Source organism: Prionailurus bengalensis, chromosome B4, assembly GCF_016509475.1.
Source record: "Prionailurus bengalensis isolate Pbe53 chromosome B4, Fcat_Pben_1.1_paternal_pri, whole genome shotgun sequence".
NCBI lineage: Eukaryota > Metazoa > Chordata > Mammalia > Carnivora > Felidae > Prionailurus > Prionailurus bengalensis.
In genome coordinates this window covers 23,190,068-23,215,089 of record NC_057358.1, presented here as the reverse complement: position 1 = coordinate 23,215,089, position 25,022 = coordinate 23,190,068, and the positions used below count along the sequence as shown (strand labels likewise).

Genomic DNA, 25,022 nt, shown 5'->3' with positions numbered 1-25,022 from the left:
TCTCGGCAAAGGCCCTACGTCAGCCTGGCCTCAGCGGCTCGCCCCACCGCCGCCGAGATTGGCGCCTGCGCACGAGACCTTTATTGTGTGACGCCTGCGCAGGAGCTACGCTTCCCTATGGTCTGCGGTGGAGTGTGTCTTCCTCTCCAAATATGCAGACAGAAACGAGCCGTGTGTTTAAGTAAGGGGACGTCATTCAACTCATTATTCCCAAAGGCACCTATAAACAGTGGTTTCCATATTGAACTTCTCAAGCAGAAGAACTGCAGAGGGAAGAAAACCTAGTTTACAGGGCTGCCTTCTACTTCCACGTAGCCTAGCAACTGTTTCCCAGGCAACCACGCCGTCAACAACGCTAAGCAACCCCTAGAGAATTACAAGGGCTATTTTATTTTCTTCCCAAGAGAGGACTGCTAACAGGTCAAAGGGGAATTAGGTGAAAGAGAGAAACCTTAGTTCCGTGAGAAGTCAAGAGTAGGAAAGGAAACGGGAATCAGTGAAGAAAGGGACAGACATACTGGTATAGTGAGAAAAAAGTTGACCATATTTAAGGAGTCATTTTGGTGGCCATGGATACAACTTGCTTTTCTGAGAGCATTTATAACCTCATACCCAGTGACCGGAAGGAGCCTCCCCAGCCTCCTAGGTATGTGGGTAAACAAAAGATTATCACTTGAAACAAGAATAAGGAATAACGATGCCATTTCAAGATTAAGCAACATATGACTTTTAAAAAGAAATTACATATATTTTTGTCTTAATGAAGTAGACTTGGATGCCAGCTTTTTAAGGAAGTGGCTGCAAAACCTGGGTATTTAACATCTATCTCACAATTCACGGAGAGGACGGTCCAGTGCTGTGAGAGGGCCATTTTATTATGTTAGCCACCTGTTAATATAGTATGTAATTGTTTTGTAATTTAATTGTTCGTACATGATGTGACATACAAAATAGCGTGAAATTTCTTGTTACTGAAAAAAGAAAATCACAGTTTTATTGTCCTGTGTTAGGATACTTCCTACTTGGTTTCAGGGGTTCGTTGTTTTATTTCTGACTACACTACTGCTCCCTCTCTAAAGGGATAGTAGTTATTTCTGAGATTGTTGTCAAATATACATTCCTGTTTGTTTCTGAGGCTCAGTTTTTTGACTGGTAAGACAAAATAGATTCGTTTCTAAAGTCTTTTTCAGATCTGATAGTTGGATAGAAAGAAGAATAGATGGGTAGAGACCCAAAATATATATAATTGAGTTAAAAATTTTACATGGGTGTTGGGACTCCTTAAGTTCCCCCACATTTCAAAAAGGTAACCCTGAAGTAAATATCTCAGTTAGTCTCCTGTGTATAAACTTAGAACTTATGTAAATCTATGGGGAGAAAAGAAGGTAACTAGTGCAGAAGGTCTTATTCCTCCTAGAATTCGAAATATTTGCTGTTCTTTACCTTTCTTCTTTTCCTGATGCACGTCAAAACCACATTGAAAGTGCAATGGGCTTTAAAAAAAAGACTCTGCAACTAACTGGTCTGGGAATCATGAATAAATTTTCATTTATTTTCTTATCTGTAAGACAAACTAAATGATCCAGATCATCTTTAAGGTTCCTTTCAGATCTAATGGTCAATTATTTATACTAGTAATTCCTTGGGGTATATAACATCAACAAGTGGGCAAACCCTTCCATTGTAAGCCCATGAATCTGGTTTCAATAAGAGCAGTACCTATATTATTTTCCATTAGTTTCTCAGAATCTAGCAGAGAATGGAAAGAGGAATGTAAAGTAGGATGTGATGGACTTGTAGAATTTATGACGAATGTTCAAATTAACTATTGCTGAATGAACTTTTGGTCAAAAAATCCAGTATGTTGTACAAGATAAAGTTCCTCTTCTCTGAAACCCACTGGTAAGCTGTATTTTCTAGAGAGTACTGAATTTGAAAGTTAAGATATTTTATTAGATAGGTGTTCTGTTCATTGATAAATTAAAAAGAGGCATCTTTACTGCATATAAGTATTTTTTTCAAGAAATTTTATAGGAACAGTCTAGTCTGTTCATTTGACAAGCAATAACTGAGCCCCTATTTATGTGTATAACATTGCCTTTGGAGAATGTTCTTGGGAAATGTTGGAAGTGATAGCACAAACTCCTTGGTTGACTCTGAAGGAATAAGTAAGAAAAAGGAACTTAGGGTGAAGGGAATAGAAGGCATCAATTGTGGTGCCAGAGAACTCTCTGTTAGGGTGAGACTGTCCACAACATCCTACACTGTCTGCAACAACCTGGGGAGGTTTTACTTTGATAAAGGTGCCATACAGGCAAACCACTAATATGTAAAAACAGAGCATAATAACACATTTAACAAATTCCTCCTCACCACACTGACACTAACTTGCCCTGACCCAATCCCCCTGTTAGTGGTGTTACGGAACCAGGCTGGAACACTGGCAGAAAAACCAAGTGGCATTCAGGGATCTTGGTGGATTGGAGATTTATTTAACACCGGTGGGCTCAGGGGAGACCATTTCTCCAAAGATCTGAGCCCTGAATGCAAGCAGGAAGCGTAAAGCGTAATTTATAGTTGTCTGCCTCTGTATTTGGGGGGGGGGGGAGGAGGGGGATTGAGCGCATGGCAAACAGGGCAAGAAGAACCTATAAGAGGGGTTTCTAAGCCAGAGACCAGAGCTTGTTTTAGTCCTCGTGGCCATCTTATGGTGTAAAACTTTATTCATTTTCCCAACAGTGGTAAGAATTAATCATAAGAAGGAAACATAGGGGCACCTGGGTGGCTCAGTTAGTTAAGCCTCTGACTCCTGATTTTGGCTCAGGTCATTATCTCACGGTTTTGTGGGTTCCAGCCCTGCGCTGGGCTCTGCACACTGACTGTGAGGAGCCTGCTTGGGATTCTCCCTCTCTCCCTTTCTCTCTGCCCCTCCCCATCTTGTGCTCTTTTTGTCTTTCTCTCGAAGGAAGGCAGGAAAGGCAGAAAGAAAGAAAGAAAGAAAGAAAGAAAGAAAGAAAGAAAGAAAGAAAGAAAGAAAGGAAGGAAGGAAGGAAGGAAGGAAGGAAGGAAAATCTATTTGCATTACTGAGTTATAAACCCAGCTTCAAGAAAGCTCACTGTGGCTCTTTGCAAGACTAGCAAGATTACTGTCCAGCTTTCACAAAGTGGTGGATTTCTCAACAACTGACTGCATTGTGATCTCTCATGCCTCAGAGGTTACAGTCTCCTTGGGAAACTAAAATACAAACATTAAAATGTTGATTAACAATAAAACCATATCCCAATGAGAGATGCAGATAACTAATGAGAACTTAGAAAATGGATCTGTGCAGTGAAAGTGGGGTGAAGGCCATCCTCTAGCAGTTGAACTTAATGAGCTGGGATTTAAGATCTAACAATGTTAAAGTCAATGGGAAGCCATGAATCAGTTTTCAAAATTTCAATTGCTCATGACACATGAGATGGTTTCCAAGATGTTCACCAAATTTGTCACCCTTCTGTTGATGGCTCCAGTTACTTAAAATCTCCAACCGTTCTCTCTTTCCCTTTTGTTTAAGGTAATATTCCAGATATGTACCAAAAAGTTTATGGAACCATTATCTTTAGCACAATACTTCCATTAATGAATTCATTAGCATTTTGACACTCATGTCCCACCATTGCCTCACATTGAAATGCCCACATGACTTATAGCTAAGGTCACTCTCTCTCATCCTATAATTAATGTAACTGATTTTTTAAAAATCTAAACTCATCATTGATCTACGGAGATAGTTTTGCACTTTAAATCTTTCATACACTGTCTCAACCGTCCCTCCCAGCTTTGTGTCATTTGTAAATCTAATAAGTATGTCTTGTATATCTCCATCTGTCATTGAATAGGGCAAATATTTTGCTTAGTAGACTAACGGACACTTCTTTCTAGGCTGACAGCCATTCAATGTTTGAGGGTTCAGTCAGTCATCCATGTGCATACATTAATCAATTCATATCTCTCTTATCAGTAAGGATAAGAGTCTCTGCTAACATAAAGGTGTATATTATGTCTAAGGTATTTGCCTGATTTATGAGTCAAATAATCTTTTTTAAAAAATGATATTCATTTCAGGGAATTGAAACTCCAAATGGCTCATTTAATCGTTGCTTCTCTACAGGTTTTTAGATGCTCTCTAAAATTTACATCAGATTCACCAGCATGGAGTTTCTGGATGCATGCTTATTTAATGTGGGAATATTTAATGTCTAAGCACTCGCTAGTTGGCTCTTTGGTTTTTTTTAAGGCTTTCTGGTTTTCACTGGCATCAACTGTGACATGGAGTCTGAATTTCATTTTCAGAGCTTTTCATTTTTCTTGGACTATCTTTCATTTTCTTATTTTCCATACTACTGTATTTTCTGAGGTTTTATAACATCTCTTCGTTTAAAGTCTAGTTATGTATCTGACTTTGCTAAGTAGTCTTGACTATTATGAAATCTTAGATAACATATTTATTTTCTCCTGAGGTTCTTATCTACTTTGCTGACAATTTGTATCCAATAATTCAACTGGGGAAAGCAGTAGTCCTTTTAAATGAACTTATATTCAAAGAAAGCCAGGAATATTCCAAAGTGCTTGTTTATAGAATAATGAAATTTTATGTTAAAATTCTCATTGCTGCCATATGTGGTCTCAGAGTTTTATGATTAGTGTTAGAAATTGTTATTCAGATTTTAATATAGCTGTCCAGTCTCTGCAGACTTCCACAATAATAACATTTTTCTTCATCTCTTGTAAAGAAAAGAAACTTTGCATGTACTAATATGGAAAGAAATCACATTATATTAAGTTTTAAAAAACAAGGTATATTTCATACATAAATAGAAACATAGAAAACAAAATTTATTTGGAAAATGGATTGAGGAGATAGAGTAAAACTAGATTTTTATTCCTTTTTAAAATTGATATATAATTAGTAAATAGCATTATGATAGTTTCATCATTTTTTATTTTTCTAATTTGGAAAAATAAAAAATTATTCATAAAGTATAAAATATATTGTTTTGTATAACAAATGGGTAAGCTTTCAGCTCACAAAATAATGTATTGAATCACAAGATAGCAAATTAAAAAGAAGTGAGAGCATATACACTCTTTTCTTACCACAGGGGAAGTTATTTTATTTATCAAGAGATATCTGCCAATTCCAACTTCTGTAGGAAACTTAAGGCACAAATTTAGATTGAACATTATTTTATAAAGGTATCTAATAAACTCATTCTTTTTAGACCATAATTAATCCCCAACCATTGAATTCAAGATTGAGGAAAGGCCTCTAAAAGCAAGAAACAATTTAATGTTTTTCCAAGCAAACTTATCAGCATACATAGGAAAATAATACAAGTGGGTGCCTGGGTGGCTCAGTGGGTTGAGCATCAGACTTCAGCTGAGGTCATGATCTCACAGTTCGTGAGTTCAATCCCCACATCAATCTCACTACTGTCAGCACAGAGCCTTCTTCAGATCCTCTGTGCTCCTCTCTCTGTCCCTCCCCTGCTTGCACTCTCTCTCTCTCTCTCTCAAAAATAAATAGACCTTAAAAAAAGAGAGAGAGAATACAAGTTGTTAAAAGTGGCATAGCTAAACTTCTGCTCCCAATCAAGGATGAAATTTATCGTCTCACCTTAAACAACTAAAACATCTGAAAACAAAGTGTAAAACAATAGTTTTTCATACACTGGCCAATAGACAGCACAGAGCAGTCACCCCTAAGAAAGGAGAAACAAGCTCTACAATTGCCCCAACATTCTCCCTAGAGAGTTTCCAGGCCAAAGCTCAAGTAAGAGGAATTTAAACAAAACTCAGCAGTTCCCTTCTAGACATAAAGGATACCATGCCTAAAATGAAAATAGTCTACTAGGTGGGATTAACAGTAGCTAAAACACTGAAAAAAATACTGTTGACTTTGAAGACACAGTAATAGAACAATACAAAATGAAACAAGAAAAAAAAGCTGGAAAGGAAAACCATGAATCAGTGAATTGTAGACAACATCAAGCAGCCTAACATAAGTATAATTAGAATTACATAAGAAGAGAAGAGAGATGGGTAAACAGAAAAAATATTTGAGTAATGTCCAAAATTTTGACAAATTTAATGAAATTTCTAAATACACAAATCCAAGAACCACAATGAACGCCAAGCAGGAAGAAGAAAAAGAAGGAGAAGGAGGAGGGGAAGAAGACCATACCAAGGGACATTACAATCAAATTTCTTAAAACCAGTGATAAAGGGAAAAGTCTTAAAAACAGCCAAAGATACAAGAAACATTAAACACAAAGAAGAGAGCAAATATCTCATCAGAAACAATAGAATCCAGATGTTAAAAAGTCCTTAATGCACAAGAAAGGATACAAGTTGGAAATTTGGATCTGCATAATGAAATAAAGAACACTGGAAATGGCAAATACATGGGTAAATATTAGAAATTATTTTTTTCTCTTTAAATTTCTTTAAAATATAGTTGGCTTTTTAAGGGGAAAAATCACAATGAATTATGGGTTTTATAGCACATGGAAGTAAAATATATTACAACACTAGGACAAAGGTGGGATGATGGGTAAACGCAAGTATTCTTTTGTTAAGGTTTTTACACTCTATATGAAATGGTACAATGTTACTTGAAGGTAGACTATAAGTTAAACATGTATATGATAAACTTCAGAACTTACATAAAATAAAACGAAGTCAAAAAATAAAAATAAGGCAAATAAAAAGAAGAAGAATGAACAAAGTGGTATGTAGAAAACAAATAGCAAGATGGAAAATTTAAACACAGATGGAGTTTTATTCATTTTTTATTTTTACTTTTTAAATTTTTTGTTTATTTTTATATTTTCTTTTTTTTCTTTTTTGAGGGGGGAGGGGCAGAGGGAAAAGGAAAGAGAAACTCTTTAAAAACATTTTTTTAATGCTTATTTTTATTTTTGATAGAGAGAGAGAGAGAGACAGAATGCGAGCAGGGGAGGGGCAGAGACAGAGGGAGACACAGAATCCAAAGCAGGCTCCAGGCTCTGTGCTGACAGCTCAAAGCCTGACATGGAGCTCAAACTCACGGACCATGAAATCATGACCTGAGCTGAAGTTGGACACTTCACCAACTGAGCCACCCGGGCACCCTTGGAGAGAGAAAATCTTAAGAAGGCTCCACGTCCAGCATAGAGCCTGACTCCAGGCTCAATCTCACGACTGTGAGACCATGACCTAAGCCAAAATCAAGAGTCAGAGGATTAACTGACTGAGCCACTCAGTCCCCCGCAAGTGTATTTTTAAAATTACATCAGACATGAATGGTCTGAACACCAAATAAAGGAGATTTTTAGAAAGGTTAAAGTTTCTATGCTTTCCATAAGAAAACTCCTTTAAAAATAAAGTCACAAAATAAGTAAAAAGTCAAAGAACAGAAAACACTGTGCTGCCACAAATCAAAGGAGTGCTGAAATAATTTTATTAATATGACATAGAGTAGATTTTTGAGTACAGAGTTTTAAAGGGGATAAAGAACATTACTTTATAATGATGAAGTGGTCAGTTCAAGAAGATATGATAATTTTATTTATTTTTTAAATGTTTTTATTTATTTATTTGTGAGAGAGTGAGAAAGAGAGAGAGCACAAGTAGGAGAGGGGAAGAGAGAGAGAAAGGGAGAGAGAGAGACTCCCAAGCAGGCTCCACACCATCAGCACAGAATGTGATACAGGGCTTGATCTCATGAACCAAGAAATCATGACCTGAGCTGAAACCTAGAGTCAGATGTTTAACCACTTGAGCCACCCAGGCACCCTGATATGATCATGTTCTGTTCTCATGGAATTTATGGTGGGGAGAGAAAGGACACAGTTCACCAATATCAGGAATGGGAGAGGAGACATCACCATTGATGCTACACACATTCACATGATAACAAGGAAATATACTATAATCTTTACACTGGCACCTCTCAGGGCCAAACTTCCATCTAGGGTACCTGATAGACAGGGCTCAGATAATTATGCTTTATGTCTATCTCTGAATGAATATAGACTTATATACATTAAAATGTATATCCTTTCTTAAACTGTAAGCAATTTTTACTAGAAATATAAATGCTACAATTTTTTTTTTTTTTTACTTTTAGGTACGTATCCATTTTTAAGGCCTCTATTAAAGATAACACGCAAAAATGTAAAGCTGCAATGAAGACTATGGGGCCACCAAAAGTTGAACTACCTTCTCCAAAGAATTTCCTGAAGAAACATTCAATGGAAAAAACTCTACCACCCAGTAGGTTTCATCACTCTTTTTAATATTAAAAGTGCTAACAGCGGGGTGCCTAGGTGGCTCAGTCAGTTAAGCAGTTGACTTTGGCTCAGGTCATGATCTCACCGTTTGTGAGCTGGAGCCCCACACCTGGCTCCATGCTGACAGAATGGAGCCTGCTTGGGATTCTCTCTCCCTCCCTCCCTTTCTGCCCCTCCCCCACTTGCCCTTTCTCTCTCTCAAAATAAATAAATAAACTTGAAAAAAAGTGCTAACAGATAATTTAACTAGAATTATCTTACTGCCTATGAATATTAAATGTTCATAGGTGATTGGTTTACCTCATATTTAACAGAAACTGAGAGGCTAGGAGAAAGTAGAAGTAGAGAATTCAGTGGAGAAAGAAGGTGGAGAATGCTGAGTTATACCCCAAATAGCCTTTCCCTGTCATGGTGCATACATCTGAATGACATCTTGGACTATTTGATGAAGCCCTACCGCTAACACCACATGCCTCACCATCCTAGTCCCTAGCCGTATGACTTCAGTAACAAATGACAATTATAAGAAGAGTCCTAAGCCCCAGTGAGAAGATGGCCTAGCATCTAAACCCTGTCTGGTCTTCCCTGCAAGAGATGAGAAACACAACCGTTATACCAGCTGAAGCGACTATCAGGCATGGGCTTTAACTCTCCCAGATCTCTAAGACCATTAGGACAGCAAATAAGTCAGGTGTAATGGAGGACCCTTCGTGAATGAGTGGTAGACAGAGCCAGCTTCTCGGGCATTCGCATGGGGAGGGCCACATGCTGAGGAGCTTGGTTTAATGCTTTGCTTTTGCCGTCTTGAAATTCTTGATGTTTGATCAAGGTGCCCCATGTTGTCATTTTGTACTAGGCATTGAAAATTGTGTAATTAATAATGGTCATCGAGCATATAGATTTTAGGAAGAAGGCTATCTGGAAAATGGACGTATGCATGGAAGAAGCTTCTTCCCATCCTGGGTGTATCTTTCCTGATGTTTTAAGACAATAGAGAGGAGAGAGAAAATAGTCTCTCTCCTTTAAAAAGTTAGCCTTTTTTTGTCACCTGGCATCAAGAAAATAATTCAACATCTGAAGTCCAGCTAGGGTGGATCTTTTGACAAAAGTGGAACTATTTCTCCCTATGGCAATATTTGCTATCCCACAATCCTCTTCAAAACCCATGTGCCATGACAAAGGATGAGGACATTATCAGGAAAGAGGGAAAAAAGCACGTCTAAACATCCACGCATAAGTTCATGTCTTCAAAAGTCTATTTTGTGTCTTTCTCAAGAGGAGTCTTGGTATTTTGTGACTCACAACCACTTGTGAACACTGGAAAATTGTAAAATGAAATTAGTTTATGTCAATGATATTAGTTGGGTTCTCATGTATCCTCTGTAGGGTTAAGCACATTATACAATACACTGCCAAACTATATAAATCCTCAACATCAAATAAGGAAAAAAGGGAAGAAGTCTATCTCTCCCATTAAAACAGGACAACACAAACACAAAATTATATCTGCCTTATGAATAATCAAGAAAGCTGGGGTGTTGCAAGAGTTCAATACAATGAGTTAAATAAAGGTTTTATATATATATATATATATATATATATATGCATATATATATGCATGCCAAGTCTGCTGCTAGTCTCTTTTTGAATATTCTGCCATTTCAAACACAATAGTTTTGATGCCAGCAATTTTTTAGACACACTGAAAACAGATACATGAACATTTCTCTAAATTCAATTGATAGAACATTGACATGGCTACAAGGCTGTGTTGATATTGCCATTTTGACATAAGGTTAAAAAGCCAAACCATTTGGTTTTCAGATTTATTATCCCAACTGCCGAATAATTTGTGAAAAGACATCCTCATCCCATTTTCCAAGCCTCACCCCATTGCCAACCCCTCCTCCTGGGATGAGAGAAAAGATGATGTTTAGGTAGGTTAAGGGAAAGAAGGTGGCCAGTGTTAGGCTCCATCCACTTGACAATCATAACCAACCAAGGGTTGTCATTTGCTCTACTTCCTCACCTAAGAATGAATTATCAGTCTTTCTGAACTGTTTCCTCACATTCTAAGAATTTAGTTTACCTCTTATATACATTTATAAAACTACATATTCCCTTATAGCTACAGGAGCCATTTGCATGCACTTTCAACTCATAATTAAATTTGGCCAATGAATAATTTCAGTGTGAACATCTAGAGGAGAGATACCTCCGATTTTTTAGACAAACATTATGCAAATCTGATTTGGTTAAGTGTATCTGGCAGAAAGAAACTCTTTGGGTTGTAACAACGAGTCCTTATTCTCTGCTCCAGGCTTTATAGGAACTCCAAATGAAATCTCTAACAATGCTCACAACATCTCAGTAATGTATTACATAGGAAGATACTATTTTGGTAGATCAGAAACAGTAAACAAATTTCACTTATGGTTCAAACAAATATATATATTATATTCTACATATTAAATTTAATTTTTCTTTCCCCACTATAAACTCCATGAGAACAGAACATGAGAGTTCTCTCCATAAGAACTTTGTCTCTTTTGTTTACTATTGTATCTACAGTTCCCAGATCATTAACTGGGGACATGGTATTTGCTCAACAAAAATATGCTGCATGAATTCATGAATAAACAAATTTTCCAAAAACTCCTTTATAATATTTCTAGGTGTGTAGAACTATATCAGAAGTATTAGTTTGCTGGAGCTGCCATAACAAAGAATCACAGATTGAGGAGCTTGAACAGAAATGTATTTGGTCACAATTCTGAGTGCCAGAGTCCAAGATCAGGGTGTTGTCTGAGTTGGTTTCTTCTGAGGCCTCTGTTCTTGGCTTGCAGATGGCTGTCTTTTCCATTTCTTTTCATATGGTCTTCCTTCTGTGTGTGTCTGTGTCCAAATTTCTTCCTCTTCTAAGGACGTCCATTACATTGGGTTAGGACCCACTCTAGAGTGACCTCATTTTAACTGAGGTACCTCTTTAAAATCCTGTGTCCAAAGGGTTTTACCTCTGGTACTGGTGTTAGGGCTTCAACATAGGAATATTGGGAGGGACACAATTCAGCCCATCATGAGAGGTTAATCCAGTCCTTAGACTTTCTAATAATATCTTTTTTCCTGCTAATACAAGTCACATAAACTCATAAAAAAAGTTCGAACAGTGCAGAAATGAATAAAGCCAAAGTACCTAGTAATTGTGTGGAGTTAAGATTTGAATAAGGTTTTGTCAAGACGTCTGTTGCCTTCAGTTCTTGGAAATAAATTGTAATTATTTTACATTCTTTTCTGACAAACCATTTTGATGTGGCTGTATCAAAATAGATGAGTTGGAATGGTCAAGTTGAAGAGGCTGTTAAAAATGGCCAATTTCATCTGCTGCTAATGAAGAGAATGTGGTAGAGAGAAATAAATAAGATGAATTCTGTATAGTAGTAATTTTAGGAAGTGAGATGCAATCAGGGAGGAGCGAATAGGAAAGTTCAACTGTGTTGGTAATTTTTGTTAAGCTGCATGTTTGGTACATAGTTATTACATGATCTTCATACCTTATAGTAACAAGAGTTCTGGTGAAAAAAAAATCCATACAGTCTTGGATTTTCATCAAGTTTGATGTATTGGTGATTTTGCAATAACTTTCCTTTGAATAAGCAATTATTAGCAATATTGGTAGTACTCAGAAAAGAGTTTTAATGTTTCTTTGAATTTTTTCCAGTGAGAAAGCTGAACATTTGTTGTTGACATCTTTATTAGAAAATATTTTCACAATAACTAGTAAAAATATATTGGTTAGCTAGCATATGATTTGGGGGGCTTATCTCCTTTCCTTAGGTTAGTATATTGTTCTTCAGCATATTAATTGATTATGTTGCACTTAATATTCTGCATTTATGATTACTGATTTTTTACCCAAAATATTTGAATATATTATTAATAAAACTCTAATATCTTCATGGTAAAATATCTAGATATTATAAACAGTATTGAATAGCAATGTTTATAATTTAATATTAACAAGGGTATGTTATATTTAACAGAAAAAAAGTTTGATCGGAATGAGCCCAGAAAGCCTCCTGTGCCACTGAGAACTGATCATCCAGTCATGGGAATACGAAGCGAAAAAAATTTTATAAACACAAATGCAGCCGATGTCATTCTGGGAGTGACTAAGAAGCCTAAACCAATTTATGTTGACAAAAAAACTGGAGATAAGCATGATCTTGAAACTTCAGGACTATTTCCAAAATACATCAATAAAAAGGTAACCTTATATTACTGGACCTAAAATTCAAATAATTTAAGAATGATGTTCATAATGATCATCTATATTATCACTAACAGTGCTCTCACTGGGAAAATTATCTAGATTGCCAATTATCATTCCTCTGAAGTCTGTGCTTGATCCAAATTATATGTGATGAAATTATGAAGAATTTGGAAAGAATAACACCATGTTGCCTAGCAGAGGAAAACTCAGGTTGTTCCCTTAATTTCAATTATTAATATATTTACCAATTCTAACAGTCTCTGAAAGATGTTAATTTTTAGTGAGGTAGAAATTTCATGAAAAGCATAGTCACTACTATGAATCATTACTAAGAAATAGCTTTTCAGAAAGTCCTAAGGGACACCTGGGTGGTTCAGTTGGCTAAGCATCTGACTCTCGATTTTGGCTCAGGTCATGATCTCATGGCTCCTGAGTTCATGAACTCTCTTGGGATTCTTTCTTTCCCTTTCTGCCCCTCCCCTGCTTGTACTCTTTCTCTCACTCTCTCAAAATAAGTAAATAAACTTAAAAAAAAATAAAGTCCTAAGATTTAGTCATTAGGCTGCAGGATCTTGGTAGCAGAATGAGGAAAAATGAAGAGGAAAATAATTTTAGAGCCATCTCTCCTATCAGTGTACAATTTCAGCTTGAATGTGCTTGGAGTAAAGGAGACCTTGAAAGTACTATACAATAATCTAGTCCTTTGGGGACCTTCATCTCTATCTGAAAATGTGCTCATCATAGAGGCATACAATTTCATTGGTGAAAATTATAGGAGCCTGAGTTCATTTAAATATAGAAGACCTTTAAAATTTGAAAAGCTTACAAAAATACCTTATACAAAACCTATTTCACTTTGTATACTTACAGAGTACAACATTGCTTAGAACACACATAGGAAAATATGAGTGCACAATCCTAAAGAATAGTAATATGTAACAATGAGTCATGGAAAAAAAAAAAGAAAGGAAGGACAGAAGGAAGAAAGGAAGGAACAGAAAAAATAGAAAAGAAATTGCAATGAAATTGCAAAGAAATTGTATGAAGGGCTTGCACTGAGGTAGTCCAATGATCTACCATGATAAATCCAATGCCTGTTCAAAGCTGAAACAGGAACTTCGAGGCTGTCGTCAGAGCACACCACCTATTCTCTGAGAAACTCTTACCACTCCATAAGCTAAGACACTTCTGGAAGACCTCAGCAGGTATCCAGGGGTTGGCAGCACATGCTCATAAAGTTCTGTCAGACTTCTTTGAGTACTTCCTCCTTCTGTGTCCTGGAGGCTGCTCATATTCCTTGTCCCATGGGGTGTGGACAAGCAGAAATTTCAGTCTCCTGGCTGACTCTTCAGAGCCATTTCCAAGCCATTATTTCTCCACGATGACATAAAAACCCTTCTCCTTTGCTGGTTATGCCACCAGTGACCACTTTGTACCCCTCTTCTGACTGCCTTCTGCCCCAGCTGTCCACTTCAATGCATCTTCTTCCCTGAACGGAAAATTGAGAGTATTCCACATGGAGACAGAAAAATGTGAAGTTAATCTACCTGTGCTTGTTTACCAAGCCATGTAAATGCTCTGCACCGATGGTGTTGCTGGCCAAGCCTTCAGGGCTCATGAAGGACTTCTCAACTTACTTCCCACTGATCAGAGTTCAGTTTTAAAAATCTGTGAATGATAAGTGAGATAGTAAGTCTTTTGAAAGGAAATGCCATTTTTTAAAGTTTATTTATTTATTTTGAGAGAGAGAGAGAGAGAGAGAGAGAGAGAGAGAGAGAGGCAGGGAGGGGAAGAGAGGAGGAGAGAGAGAGAATCCCATGCAGGCTCCGCACTGTCAGCACAGAGCCCAATGCAGGGCCCGAACTCACAAACCAGGAGATCATGACCTGAGAGGAAACCAAGAGTCAGATGTTTAACAGAATGAGCCACCCAGGAGCCCTGGGCAATGCCAGTTTTTAAAAAGTGAGTGAACCTCATGTTTTAGGTCCAAATGAAATGTTATATGCCCATTCATGCCATGAGAAACCATTTGTGAAAACAAACCGAGGTATACAGCAATAATAGTAAGATAGTGTTTCCAGTTCTCCCTCTGTGATCTTTAAGAAGTCATTAGATTTATCCCAGGATTGTAGTGAGGGTTAAATGATATAAAACCTGTCAAGCACTTGACACAATATCTGGCACCTAATAAAAGTTCAATAGAGAATGGGTATTATTAATTATTAACATTAATGGTATGCATTAGCCCTCAGTGACCCAGCACACGGGAGCATTTCAGATCACTGAAGCTTTTACCCATCTGTGAGATAGCTCTTTTTCCTAAAATGTCTTACCTTATTCCCTTTATTAAACAGAATATGCCAAAAATAATGTTGTGATGACTCAGAATCATTATTATGAACATCAGGATCTGTACTGAGCTTTAATGAGGTGTTGCCCTAAGTGTTTCCGGAAACGAATTGGACTGTTTACCACTGCACTAATTTACCAGAATGCTATGGTATTAGAATTTATTTGTATAGTGTTTTGCAACTTTCCAGAACACATTTATAGCTAGGATTTCTACCCCCTTCTTTTTTAGCCAGGGTGGGTTAAGTTATGCTTTGATGACAGACAATCCCCAATTTCAGCAGCTAAAAACCAACTAAATTTTATTGTTTGCTTACACTCCATGTCCACTGAGAGTTGGCAGCTCTGCTTCTCGGGCTTAAAAGATGAGAATCAACAAGTTCCCAATGAGAAAAGAGAAAATAAAATTGAATTTTGTCAATTTTCCATGTTCTGAGCAAAGGCTTTAAATCTGTAACATTTCTTTTTCTCCCAATCACTAGTTGGTATGTATACATATGTAAGTTGCATTCAGGATATTGATTTTTTTTTTCTGAAAAATCCTTATAAGGATTACGGTGTCACACCTGAGTATATATGTAAGCGAAATGAGGAAGTAAAGAAAGCCCAAGAAGAATATGATAACTATATCCAGGAAAACCTTAGGAAAGCAGCTATGAAAAGGATTTCTGATGAAGAAAGGGAGGCAGTTCTTCAGGTAAGTATCCCGTAATTTATATTCATATGTAACACTTAAAATTTTTTTTTCAACGTTTTTTATTTTATTTTTGGGACAGAGAGAGACAGAGCATGAACGGGGGAGGGCCAGAGAGAGAGGGAGACACAGAATCGGAAACAGGCTCCAGGCTCCGAGCCATCAGCCCAGAGCCTGACGCGGGACTCGAACTCACAGACCGCGAGATCGTGACCTGGCTGAAGTCGGACGCTTAACCAACTGCGCCACCCAGGCGCCCCACATATGTAACACTTTAGAACATCTCTGAAAGAAAGGTCCATTGTCGATGATTCTTAAAGCCTGCCCCTTGACTCTAAAATCAGAACGCTTTCATTTGGTTATGGTGACAACTACGTGCGGCACACTGGGTTCTTTGGGGAGAGCAAAAGTTGTAATATAAGAATTATTGAATAATGTTTTGTTTACAATTCTGTGAGCTGTTGTTTTTTCCTGGGATAGTTAGTGTCGTAAGGAAGCCCACCTTCTCCTTCAATGAACATGCAGGAGTAAGGCAAAAAAGCATTTTTATTTTCATTCTCATGTCCCTGAATTTTTCAAAAATAATATCCATAAAATAGATATTTTTCACTAGATGGAGCTCTAGAATAATTGAAACAGTTCCTAGACCAAATTTTTTTTTCTTTCCTGTAAGCCAAATGTCCAAATTTTAAAATAACCAGCTGTGAGGTTTTTAATATATTTTCCTTATTTTTAAAACAATAGACATAAAGATATATGACCTTATGTGTTTAGTGCAAGAAGCATTTAAAATATTGAGAGATGTGAGCAGGGTTGCTCCATATCTTAGGAGATTATTTATTAAGCACCTAATTGTTCTCTTCTAAAGTCATGCTCTCTTGGGGCACCTGGGTAGGTCAGTCATTTAAGCGTCTGACTTCAGCTCAGGTCATGATCTTGTGGTTTGTGAGTTTGAGACCCGCGTCAGGCTCTGTAATGACAGCTCAGAGCCTGGAGCCTGCTTCGAATTCTGTGTCTCCCTCTCTCTCTCTGCTCCTCCCCTGTTCATGCTCGCTCTCTCTCTCTCTCTCTCTCTCTCTCTCTCAAAAATAAATAAACATGAAAAAAAAATTTAAACTAAATAAGTAAATAAATAAAGTCATGCTATCTCTTCTGGAGATAAAAATAGTACTTTATTCTTTGTTTTGTTAGTTTTGAAAGATTTCTACAAATCCATTTCTAATGACCTTTTAAAAACATTAAAAAAATTTTCCTACATTAACTTCTGTTGAAAATGGATTTGTATGCTGTTATAAATTCTTAATATTTTATCAATGTCATAATAGTAAATATTTACTAAATTCCTGCTTTGCATATAGTATCATGCTAAGCCTCATGGATGATAAAAGGGGCATGAGATAAAATTCTACTATAGATAATGTTGTAATATAATAAGAGGTGATATGTATATATGTAGATGTGTGTGTGTGTGTGTGTGTGTGTGTGTGTGTGTGTGTGTAGAAATCATAAGTTTTATTAGGTTCCACGACAGAGTATCTATCCACTGAAGTATGTAGGTACATGTCTTTATCTGGGCCTTCAACTGCACAAGAAGAGGCTATTCCAGACAGCAGAAGTGGTCTAAAGGCAAGGACAGTGTCTCTTTGTTGACAGCCTTTGTTGAGTACCTTACTCAGTACCCAGTATAAACACAGATGTTTAACACAGGTGTGCTGGAAAGAAGAAAGGAAGAAGGTAGGCAAGAAGACTGGAAGACAGGGAGGTGGGACTTTGCATGTCATTTTCACAAAGACTACTGGTTTTTGGTCCATTCTCTCTCTCTCTTTCTTTTTCTCTCTTTCTCTTTCTCCTTCTCCAACCCCATCTCTCCGTAGTTCAGATTCTATCATCTTTAGAAAGTACATGCTTTTGTGAAAGCCAGGTTTTTATATCTACCCGATGCTGGAAAATAGGAAAAGGCACCAATAGATAGATCATCTGGACAGAAAATCAATAGGAAAACCTTAGCCTTAAACAACACTTATTAGACCAGATGGACTTAACAGATATATACAGAACATTCCATCCAAAAGCACCAGAATATACATTCTTCTCAAGTGCGCATGGAACATTTTTCAGGATAGACCATATCTTATGCCATAAAACAAGTTTCAGTAAATTTAAGAAGATGGAAATCATATCAAGCATCTTTTCTAACCACAATGGTATAAAAGTAGAATCAATTACAAGATGAAAACTAGAAAAATAACACACATATGGAGATTGAATAATATGCTAATGAACAACTAATGGATCAATAAAGAAATCAAAGGAGAAATAAAAAATACTTTCAGACAAATGAACATAGAAATACAACTAAAATGTATGGGATGGCAGTCTAAGAGGGAACTTTATAACAATTAAAATCTCAAATAAGCCATCTAACTTTATACCTAAGCTAGAAAAGAACAAACTAGAAAAAGAAGAACTAGAAAAAGAAGAACAAAATAAACCCAAAGTTCTAGAAGGAAGGAAATAATAAAGATCAGAGTGGAAATAAATGAAATAGAAACTAAAAAGACTAGAAAAGATCAATTAAATTAAGCACAGTTTCTCGAAAAAGATAAATTAACCTTTAGTTAGATTCACTAAGAAAAAAAGAGGACTTGGGGCGCCTGGGTGGCTCAGTCGGTTAAGCGTCCGACTTCTGCTCAGGTCATGATCTCACAGTTTGTGAGTTTGAGCCCCGCGTCGGGCTCTGGGCTGATGGCTCAGAGCCTGGAGCCTGTTTCCGATTCTGTGTCTCCCTCTCTCTCTGCCCCTCCCCGTTCATGCTCTGTCACCTTCTGTCTCAAAAATAAATAAACGTTAAAAAATTTTTTTAAAGAAAAAAAAGAGGACTTAAATAAATAAAATCAGAAATGAAAGAGAAAAAGTTACAACTGATGCCACAGAAATACAAATGATCATAAAAGACTACTATGAACAGTTCTATGCCAACATTTTGGACAACCTAGAAGAAATGGATAAATTCCTAAAAACATACAGTCTTCAAAGACTGAATCATGAAGAAGTAGACAATCTGCATAGACCAAGTGCTAGTAAGTAGATTTAATCAGTTATCAGAAAACTCCCAACAAATAAAAGTCCAGGGCCAGATGGCTTCACTGGTGAATTCTACCAAACATTTAAAGATTTAACATCTATCCTCCTCAAACTCTTCCAAAACGTCAAAGATGAAGGAATGCTTCCAAATTCATTTTATAAGGCCAGCATTACCCTGATACCAAAACCAGACAAGAACACCACACACAGTCACAAACCATAGACCAATATCCCTGTTGAACATAGATGCAAGAAACCTCAACAAAATATTAGCAAATCAATTTCAATAATACATCAAAAGTATCATTTGCCATGATCAAGTGAGATCTATTTCAGGGATGAAAAGTTGGTTCAATACCTGCAAATCAATCAACATGATAGACCATATTAATAAAATGAAGGATAAAAACCATATGATTATTTCAATAGATGCATAAAAAGTATTTGACAAAATTCACCATCAATTTAATTATAAAAATTCTCAATGAAGTAGGTATAGATGGAATGTACTTCAGCATAATAAAGGCCATGTGTGACAAGACCACATGCTGAACAGTGAAAAGACAAGGATGCTGTCACCACTTTCATTCAACAGAGCATTGGAAGTCCTAGACAGAGCGATTAGGCAGGGAAAAGAAATAAAAGCCATCCAAACTGGAAAAGAAGTAAAACTCACTAATTATGGATGACATGATTTTTCCGCCAAAAATCTGTTAGAACTAATAAATGAATTTAGTAAAGTTGCATAGCACAAAATCAAGATCTGTTTTGTTTTTAAATACTAACAACAAACTTTCAGAAACAGAAATTAAGAAAATAATTCCATTTACAATCACAATAAAAAGAATACAATACCTAGGAATAAATTTAACCAAGGAAATGAAAGATCTTTGCACTGAGAACTTGTAAGACACTGATGAAAGAAATTGAAGAAGACAAAATAAATTGAAAGGTATTTCATGCTCATGGATTGAAAGAATTAATATTGTTAAGATGTCTATATTACTCAAAGCAATCTAGAGATTCAATGCAATCCCTATCAAAATTTCAAAGAACAAAGTTGGAAGAATCACACTCCCTGATGTCAAACCATATTATTAGGATATAGTAAAAAACAGTATGGTATGGGCATGAAAACAGACACATAGATCAATGGAACAGAATAGAGAGCCCAGAAATAAGTCCATGCATATATGGTCAATTAATTTATGACAAAGGGGTCAAGGATATACAATGAAAAAAGGACAATCTCTTTTAAAAGAGTGTTGGGAAAACTGGACAGCCACATGCAAAAGAATGAAACTGGACCATTATCTTTCACCATATGGCAAAATTAACTCAACAAAGATTAAAGATTTGAACATAAGACCTGAAGCCATAAAACTCCTAGGAGAAAATATAGGTAGTAATTTCCTTGATATCAGTCTTGGCAATGATTTTTTGGATCTGACTCTAAAGGCAAGGACAACAAAAGCAGAAATGAGCAGCCGGGACTACATCAAACTAGAAAGCTTCTGCACAGGGAGGGAAATCATCAACAAAATGAAAAGGCAACCTCCTGAATGGGAGAAGATATTTGCAAATCGTATATCTGGTAAGAGGTCAATATCCAGAATATATAAAGAACTCATAGAACTCAACAACAACAGTAACAACAACAACTAAAACCCAAACAGTCCAATTAAAAAATGGGAAGAGGATCTGAATGGATACTTTCCCAAAGAAGACATGCAAATGGCCAACTGATACATGAAAAGATGCCCGACATCAATAATCATCAGGGAAATGCAAAGTAAAAACCACAATTAAATATTGCCTCACATCTGTCAGAATGACTATTACCAAAAAGACAATGAAAAGTGTTCGTGATGATGTAGAGGAAAGGGAAACCTCATGCCATGTTGGAGGGAATGTAAATTGGTGCAGTTACTATAGAAAACATTAGGGAGGTTATTCAAAATTTAAAAATAAGACTATCAAATGATTCAGTGATTCCACTTCTGGGTATTTATCCAAAGAAACTGAAAACACTAAGTTGAAAAGATATATACCCCCCTATATTCACTGCAGTATTATTTACAATAGCCAAGATATAAAAGCAATCTAATTGTCCATATGTGTGTGTGTGTTATGCTAAGTGAAATAAATCACACAGAAAAAGACATACTATATGATTTCACTTACATGTGGAATCTAAAAAACAAAACAAAACAAAACTCATAAGAGTGGTGGTTGCCAGAAGGTAATGCGGTTGGGGGTGGGTGAAATGGGTGAAGGGAATCAAGAGATACAAATTTCCAGTTATAAAATAAATAAGTATGAGGATGTAATGTACAGCATGATGACTATAGTCAGTAATATTGTGTAACACATTTGAAAGTTGCTAAAAGAGTAAATCTTAAAAGTCTTCAGTACCAGAAAACGTATTTTGTAACTTTCTACAATGACAGGGTAGCTAGACTCATATAGTTGTATGTTCTTGAGTCAGCCACATTCTGCTCATTCTTCATAAAATAATAGTCTCACTATACCTGCAAGGGGTCATCTAGTCTAACGATTCCACACTTCTCATTTTACAGATGAGGATATAAACTGCAAATATATTGAGTTTTGTTATCTATTCATTCATTTGAACACCTACCACGTTCCAGGCACTGTATCCAGGCCAGGGGGTACTATGTGAGCAAGACAACTGCAATCTTTACTGACAGTGAACTTAGAGTTTGGTTTACATTTGCCCTTGGTCACAAAATTATCGAGTAGCTAACAAGGGACTAAAACCTACATCAACCACTACTAGCGTCCAGGTAGTCAAGGGAGAGGAAGAAGAAATGCCCCAACCTCTCTCTCCTCCCACCAGTGCTGATTCCAGAGGCTGGAGGGCAAAAGAGCTGGAGGTATTGTGGGGAGCCCGCCCACAAGAATGAACCCTGACTCCCACCCCACAACACCATGGCACTCATCACAGAGCAGGACAAGAAGGTGGAGAATGGATGGGGGTGTTGTGGGCACAAAAGAAACATGGAACCGGAGCCACTTACTTATTTTATGACTGCTTCTTCCTAGTTGAAGTTTTCCCCAAATTAATGATAAAAAAAAATGAAGAAAGAAAAATTAATAAAAAAATCACTGCAATGAATAAAAGATGTTTTAGATGCAGTAACAAAAGTAAGTTTTAAAAACAGCAAAGAGGCTATTTCAATATAATATGAAATATGAGTTACATCTAGTTCCCATCTCTGGCTGTTGACTTTGATCCAAACATTTTTGTACACACTGGAAGAGAAAGCAAACTATCCTTTAAAAGATAAAGGCTACAGAGAAAAAGTGTAGCTGCTGTGACCACAAGTAATGTGGAAATATCACTCAAGTAGCTAGAAAAACCTTTGATATTTGAAAGTGTATAAATGCATGGATTTCCTCTCTGCAGTAGACACCCCTGTGGAGCACTGTGGAAACATATTTTTCATTTCATAATAAAAGACTATGAAAAAAGAATTCTGAGGTCATCTTTTTGGAATACATCTCATACACTATTAAGGACTATACGCTAACCCATCCCCCTCTTTTTAAAATTTAACCTGGATATCTTCCCTCTATCTTTTCTTTAAACCCTTTATCTAGACTCACTCAATGAGGGTTCAAAATCCATTGCCCTTTCCCCCAGCCAACCTATTCTAGTTCTCATCATCATTTTAACCTAAGCATAGAAATAAGCCATTGAAATTTTATTATCCGCCAAAAGTTTTTACAAGATTAAATTTGTACTATGAGGGCTTATTATGAAGGTGTGATTATAAGGCACTTCTAATCTTTTCCACAACCTAAATATATAGCCATGGATTTCAAGGACTGTATTTTCAAGACAATATTTTAAATTCTATGTTCAGTTTGACTGTTTTTGTGTAAATAAAATGATTTGTGCATCAATAGTGAATAATAGAAAGTGTTAATTTTTCAAATTTCAGAGCACGAATTTGATTAGAGGTTTTGGCCCATTTTGTCAATGAGATCTCTAGTGCACTGTCATAAGGGGCTATGCAGAGATGAAATTACCTTTATTGCTCCTAAAAGATCCCTAATTTTGAATTCATAGATTACTGAGAATATAAAGCATTAACTCATTAACTACATTATTGAATTAGCATGCGTGTTACATTTAATGACATCTCAGTCATTTCTAGTATACATTAATGGGAAGTATAGATCCTTTGACTATATGAAGAGTTCTTTATAATACATGGAAAAAATACATAAAAGATCATCTCTTGTTAAATTGAGTTTTGGCATTTATGCAATTCCATTTAATCACATATAAGCAAACATGCCATGCAAGCCCAAATCAAGCCTTTTCATGAATGAAGATAATGGCTTAAAAAAAAGTTAAAGAAAAAAAACCTAAAATTTTTACAATGAACAATTTCCTATTCAAAAATATGTTTTGCCTGGTGAGGAGGTGTGGGGGTGGGGGTGGATATCACTTTTAAATTGTTTTTACCAAAACATTTGCTATGACTTTAGTTTCATACTACTTGTAACTCTGCACATTCATAGTTGATGGTAAAAACAAGTACAGTAACATTAAAAACAGAGCAAATAAATACTCCCTCTGGGAATTGAACACACAATCGAGGACAGGACTTGACCTCTGTATAATATGTTTTGTTACTTAGCCAAGTACTTGATAAATACTTATCATCCTGTAACGTTATCTTCCTCTGTTTTCTTTATCAATTTGCATTTTTCTTCACTAGTATACTTTTTTTTTTTTTACCATTGACGTTACTTTTGCAGCTACTTTAATATTTATGGTGTTCGTCACATTTGCAGGGGCTGAAGAAGAACTGGGAAGAGGTACATAAGGAGTTCCAGTCCCTCTCTGTGTTCATCGATTCCATACCGAAGAAGATTCGCAAGCAGAAGCTGGAAGAAGAAATGAAGCAGCTGGAACATGACATCGGTGTCATTGAAAAGCACAGAATTATTTACATTGCCAATAAGTAATAACGGATTTCTAAAATAGAGTCATTTTCACATAGGAAAAAGCCCGCTGGAAAACATAAACATGAAACTTTGCTTTTCAAAGAGGAAAATACTCTGAAAGAGAATAAAAATAGTTTTTACCGAAATGCTTAGGCAATGTTTAAAGGATAATTGAATTATTCTACTTACATGAGGGAAAATTCTGTTTTTACCAGCGTTACGTTTTCTAAGCATGAAGTTTGATGTTGCGTGTTCCAACTTGTAGTATAATCCATTATTATTATGTACTTGTTTCACATAAATATTAATTTCCAGGCCCTAAAGAATAAAGCCAGCACTAGGAACTTCCGATTTTTTCTACACTGCACGATACAAAGAACACAACATTAAAAACTTAAGTATTTTGAATTGGAAATAGTGGCATATGCTTTCTTGCTTCTCCGGTGTTCTTGGCATATTTTTTCAGAACCACCCACGTTTAGCAGTGTATATTCTCGGATAGCCTATGTCATTTCCAACCATTCCCAACTGCAAATATTTTCAATGTCTATAATGCTATATATGCCGAAGGGCTTATATTTCAAGGAAGAAAAATGAAGAAGGCAGCATAAAATCAAGAACACAATTTACAAAATGCATCACTGAGGATAATCAAAGAGAATAACTTTCTTCCAAGCATACCAACTTTTAAAAACTTTGCTATTCACTGTAAGTGCTTTACTCCATAATTCATTATATGTGTTGCACTGAAATGGGATGTTGCTTTTTCTTTTTGGTCCTATGTATCTATTTTTTTAATTCTAATGTTTCTATTTGTAAGATTAATTTATTAAGCAATAAATTTATGTGAGTAGAGCTGTCTTCAACTCTATGGCTATAAGGAAAGTCTAAAAGGAAAAGATTTTTTTTATGAAACTTTAGAGAAATTCAGTAATACATATGAAATAGAAAATATCAGAGAATAACAACATCTGCTACTAACACTGATTTTAATCTTATGGAAAATAGAAAAAAATATGGCAACCTTTTGAGACTTTTCCCAAACAGAATTTGAGAGCGTGGTACAAAAGCTTACTTTAAATAAAATGGTTATACACAAATGTTTTTGAAAACTCACTTTAGACTTTGTTCATATCTTTTTATGAACATCATTTCTTTATTTCTTTATCACCTTCAAGCAGATCTAAAATTAAAGATAGCAATTATCCAGAATGGGTGGTTGCCTCTTAGGGTAAGCTAATAGCTATAAACAATAAACCCTCAAATGTATAATAATAACATAATAGAAACTCATTTCTTGCTCACCTAACAGTACTGTGCTGTGAA

At 36.1% G+C, this 25,022-nt stretch overlaps 1 protein-coding gene across 3 annotated transcripts; it reads left to right on the top strand.

Annotated features, from left to right (window-relative positions):
* The first annotated feature begins 43 nt into the window (after positions 1–43).
* ENKUR (enkurin, TRPC channel interacting protein) lies at positions 44–24,796 on the top strand. 3 transcript variants are annotated; one of them, XM_043564712.1, is made up of 5 exons: positions 44–181; positions 8,154–8,299; positions 12,357–12,580; positions 15,486–15,632; positions 23,544–24,796. In XM_043564712.1, the coding sequence occupies exons 1-5, from the start codon at positions 153–155 to the stop codon at positions 23,715–23,717; spliced, it is 720 nt and encodes a 239-aa protein (XP_043420647.1). In that variant the 5' UTR covers positions 44–152; the 3' UTR covers positions 23,718–24,796. The 3 variants fall into 3 exon arrangements, with proteins under 3 accessions (XP_043420647.1, XP_043420646.1, XP_043420648.1); XM_043564711.1 differs by lacking the exon at positions 44–181 and adding an exon at positions 201–646; XM_043564713.1 differs by lacking the exon at positions 44–181 and adding an exon at positions 5,568–6,451.
* The last annotated feature ends 226 nt before the right edge of the window (positions 24,797–25,022 follow it).

Coding starts and splice junctions, on each gene's coding strand:
- ENKUR (XM_043564711.1), top strand. CDS start 570: ATGGATACAACTTGCTTTTCTGAGAGCATTTATAACCTCATACCCAGT. Junction 647..8,153: donor GAGCCTCCCCAGCCTCCTAG/GTATGTGGGTAA, acceptor TTTTACTTTTAG/GTACGTATCCATTTTTAAGG. Junction 8,300..12,356: donor GGAAAAAACTCTACCACCCA/GTAGGTTTCATC, acceptor TATATTTAACAG/AAAAAAAGTTTGATCGGAAT.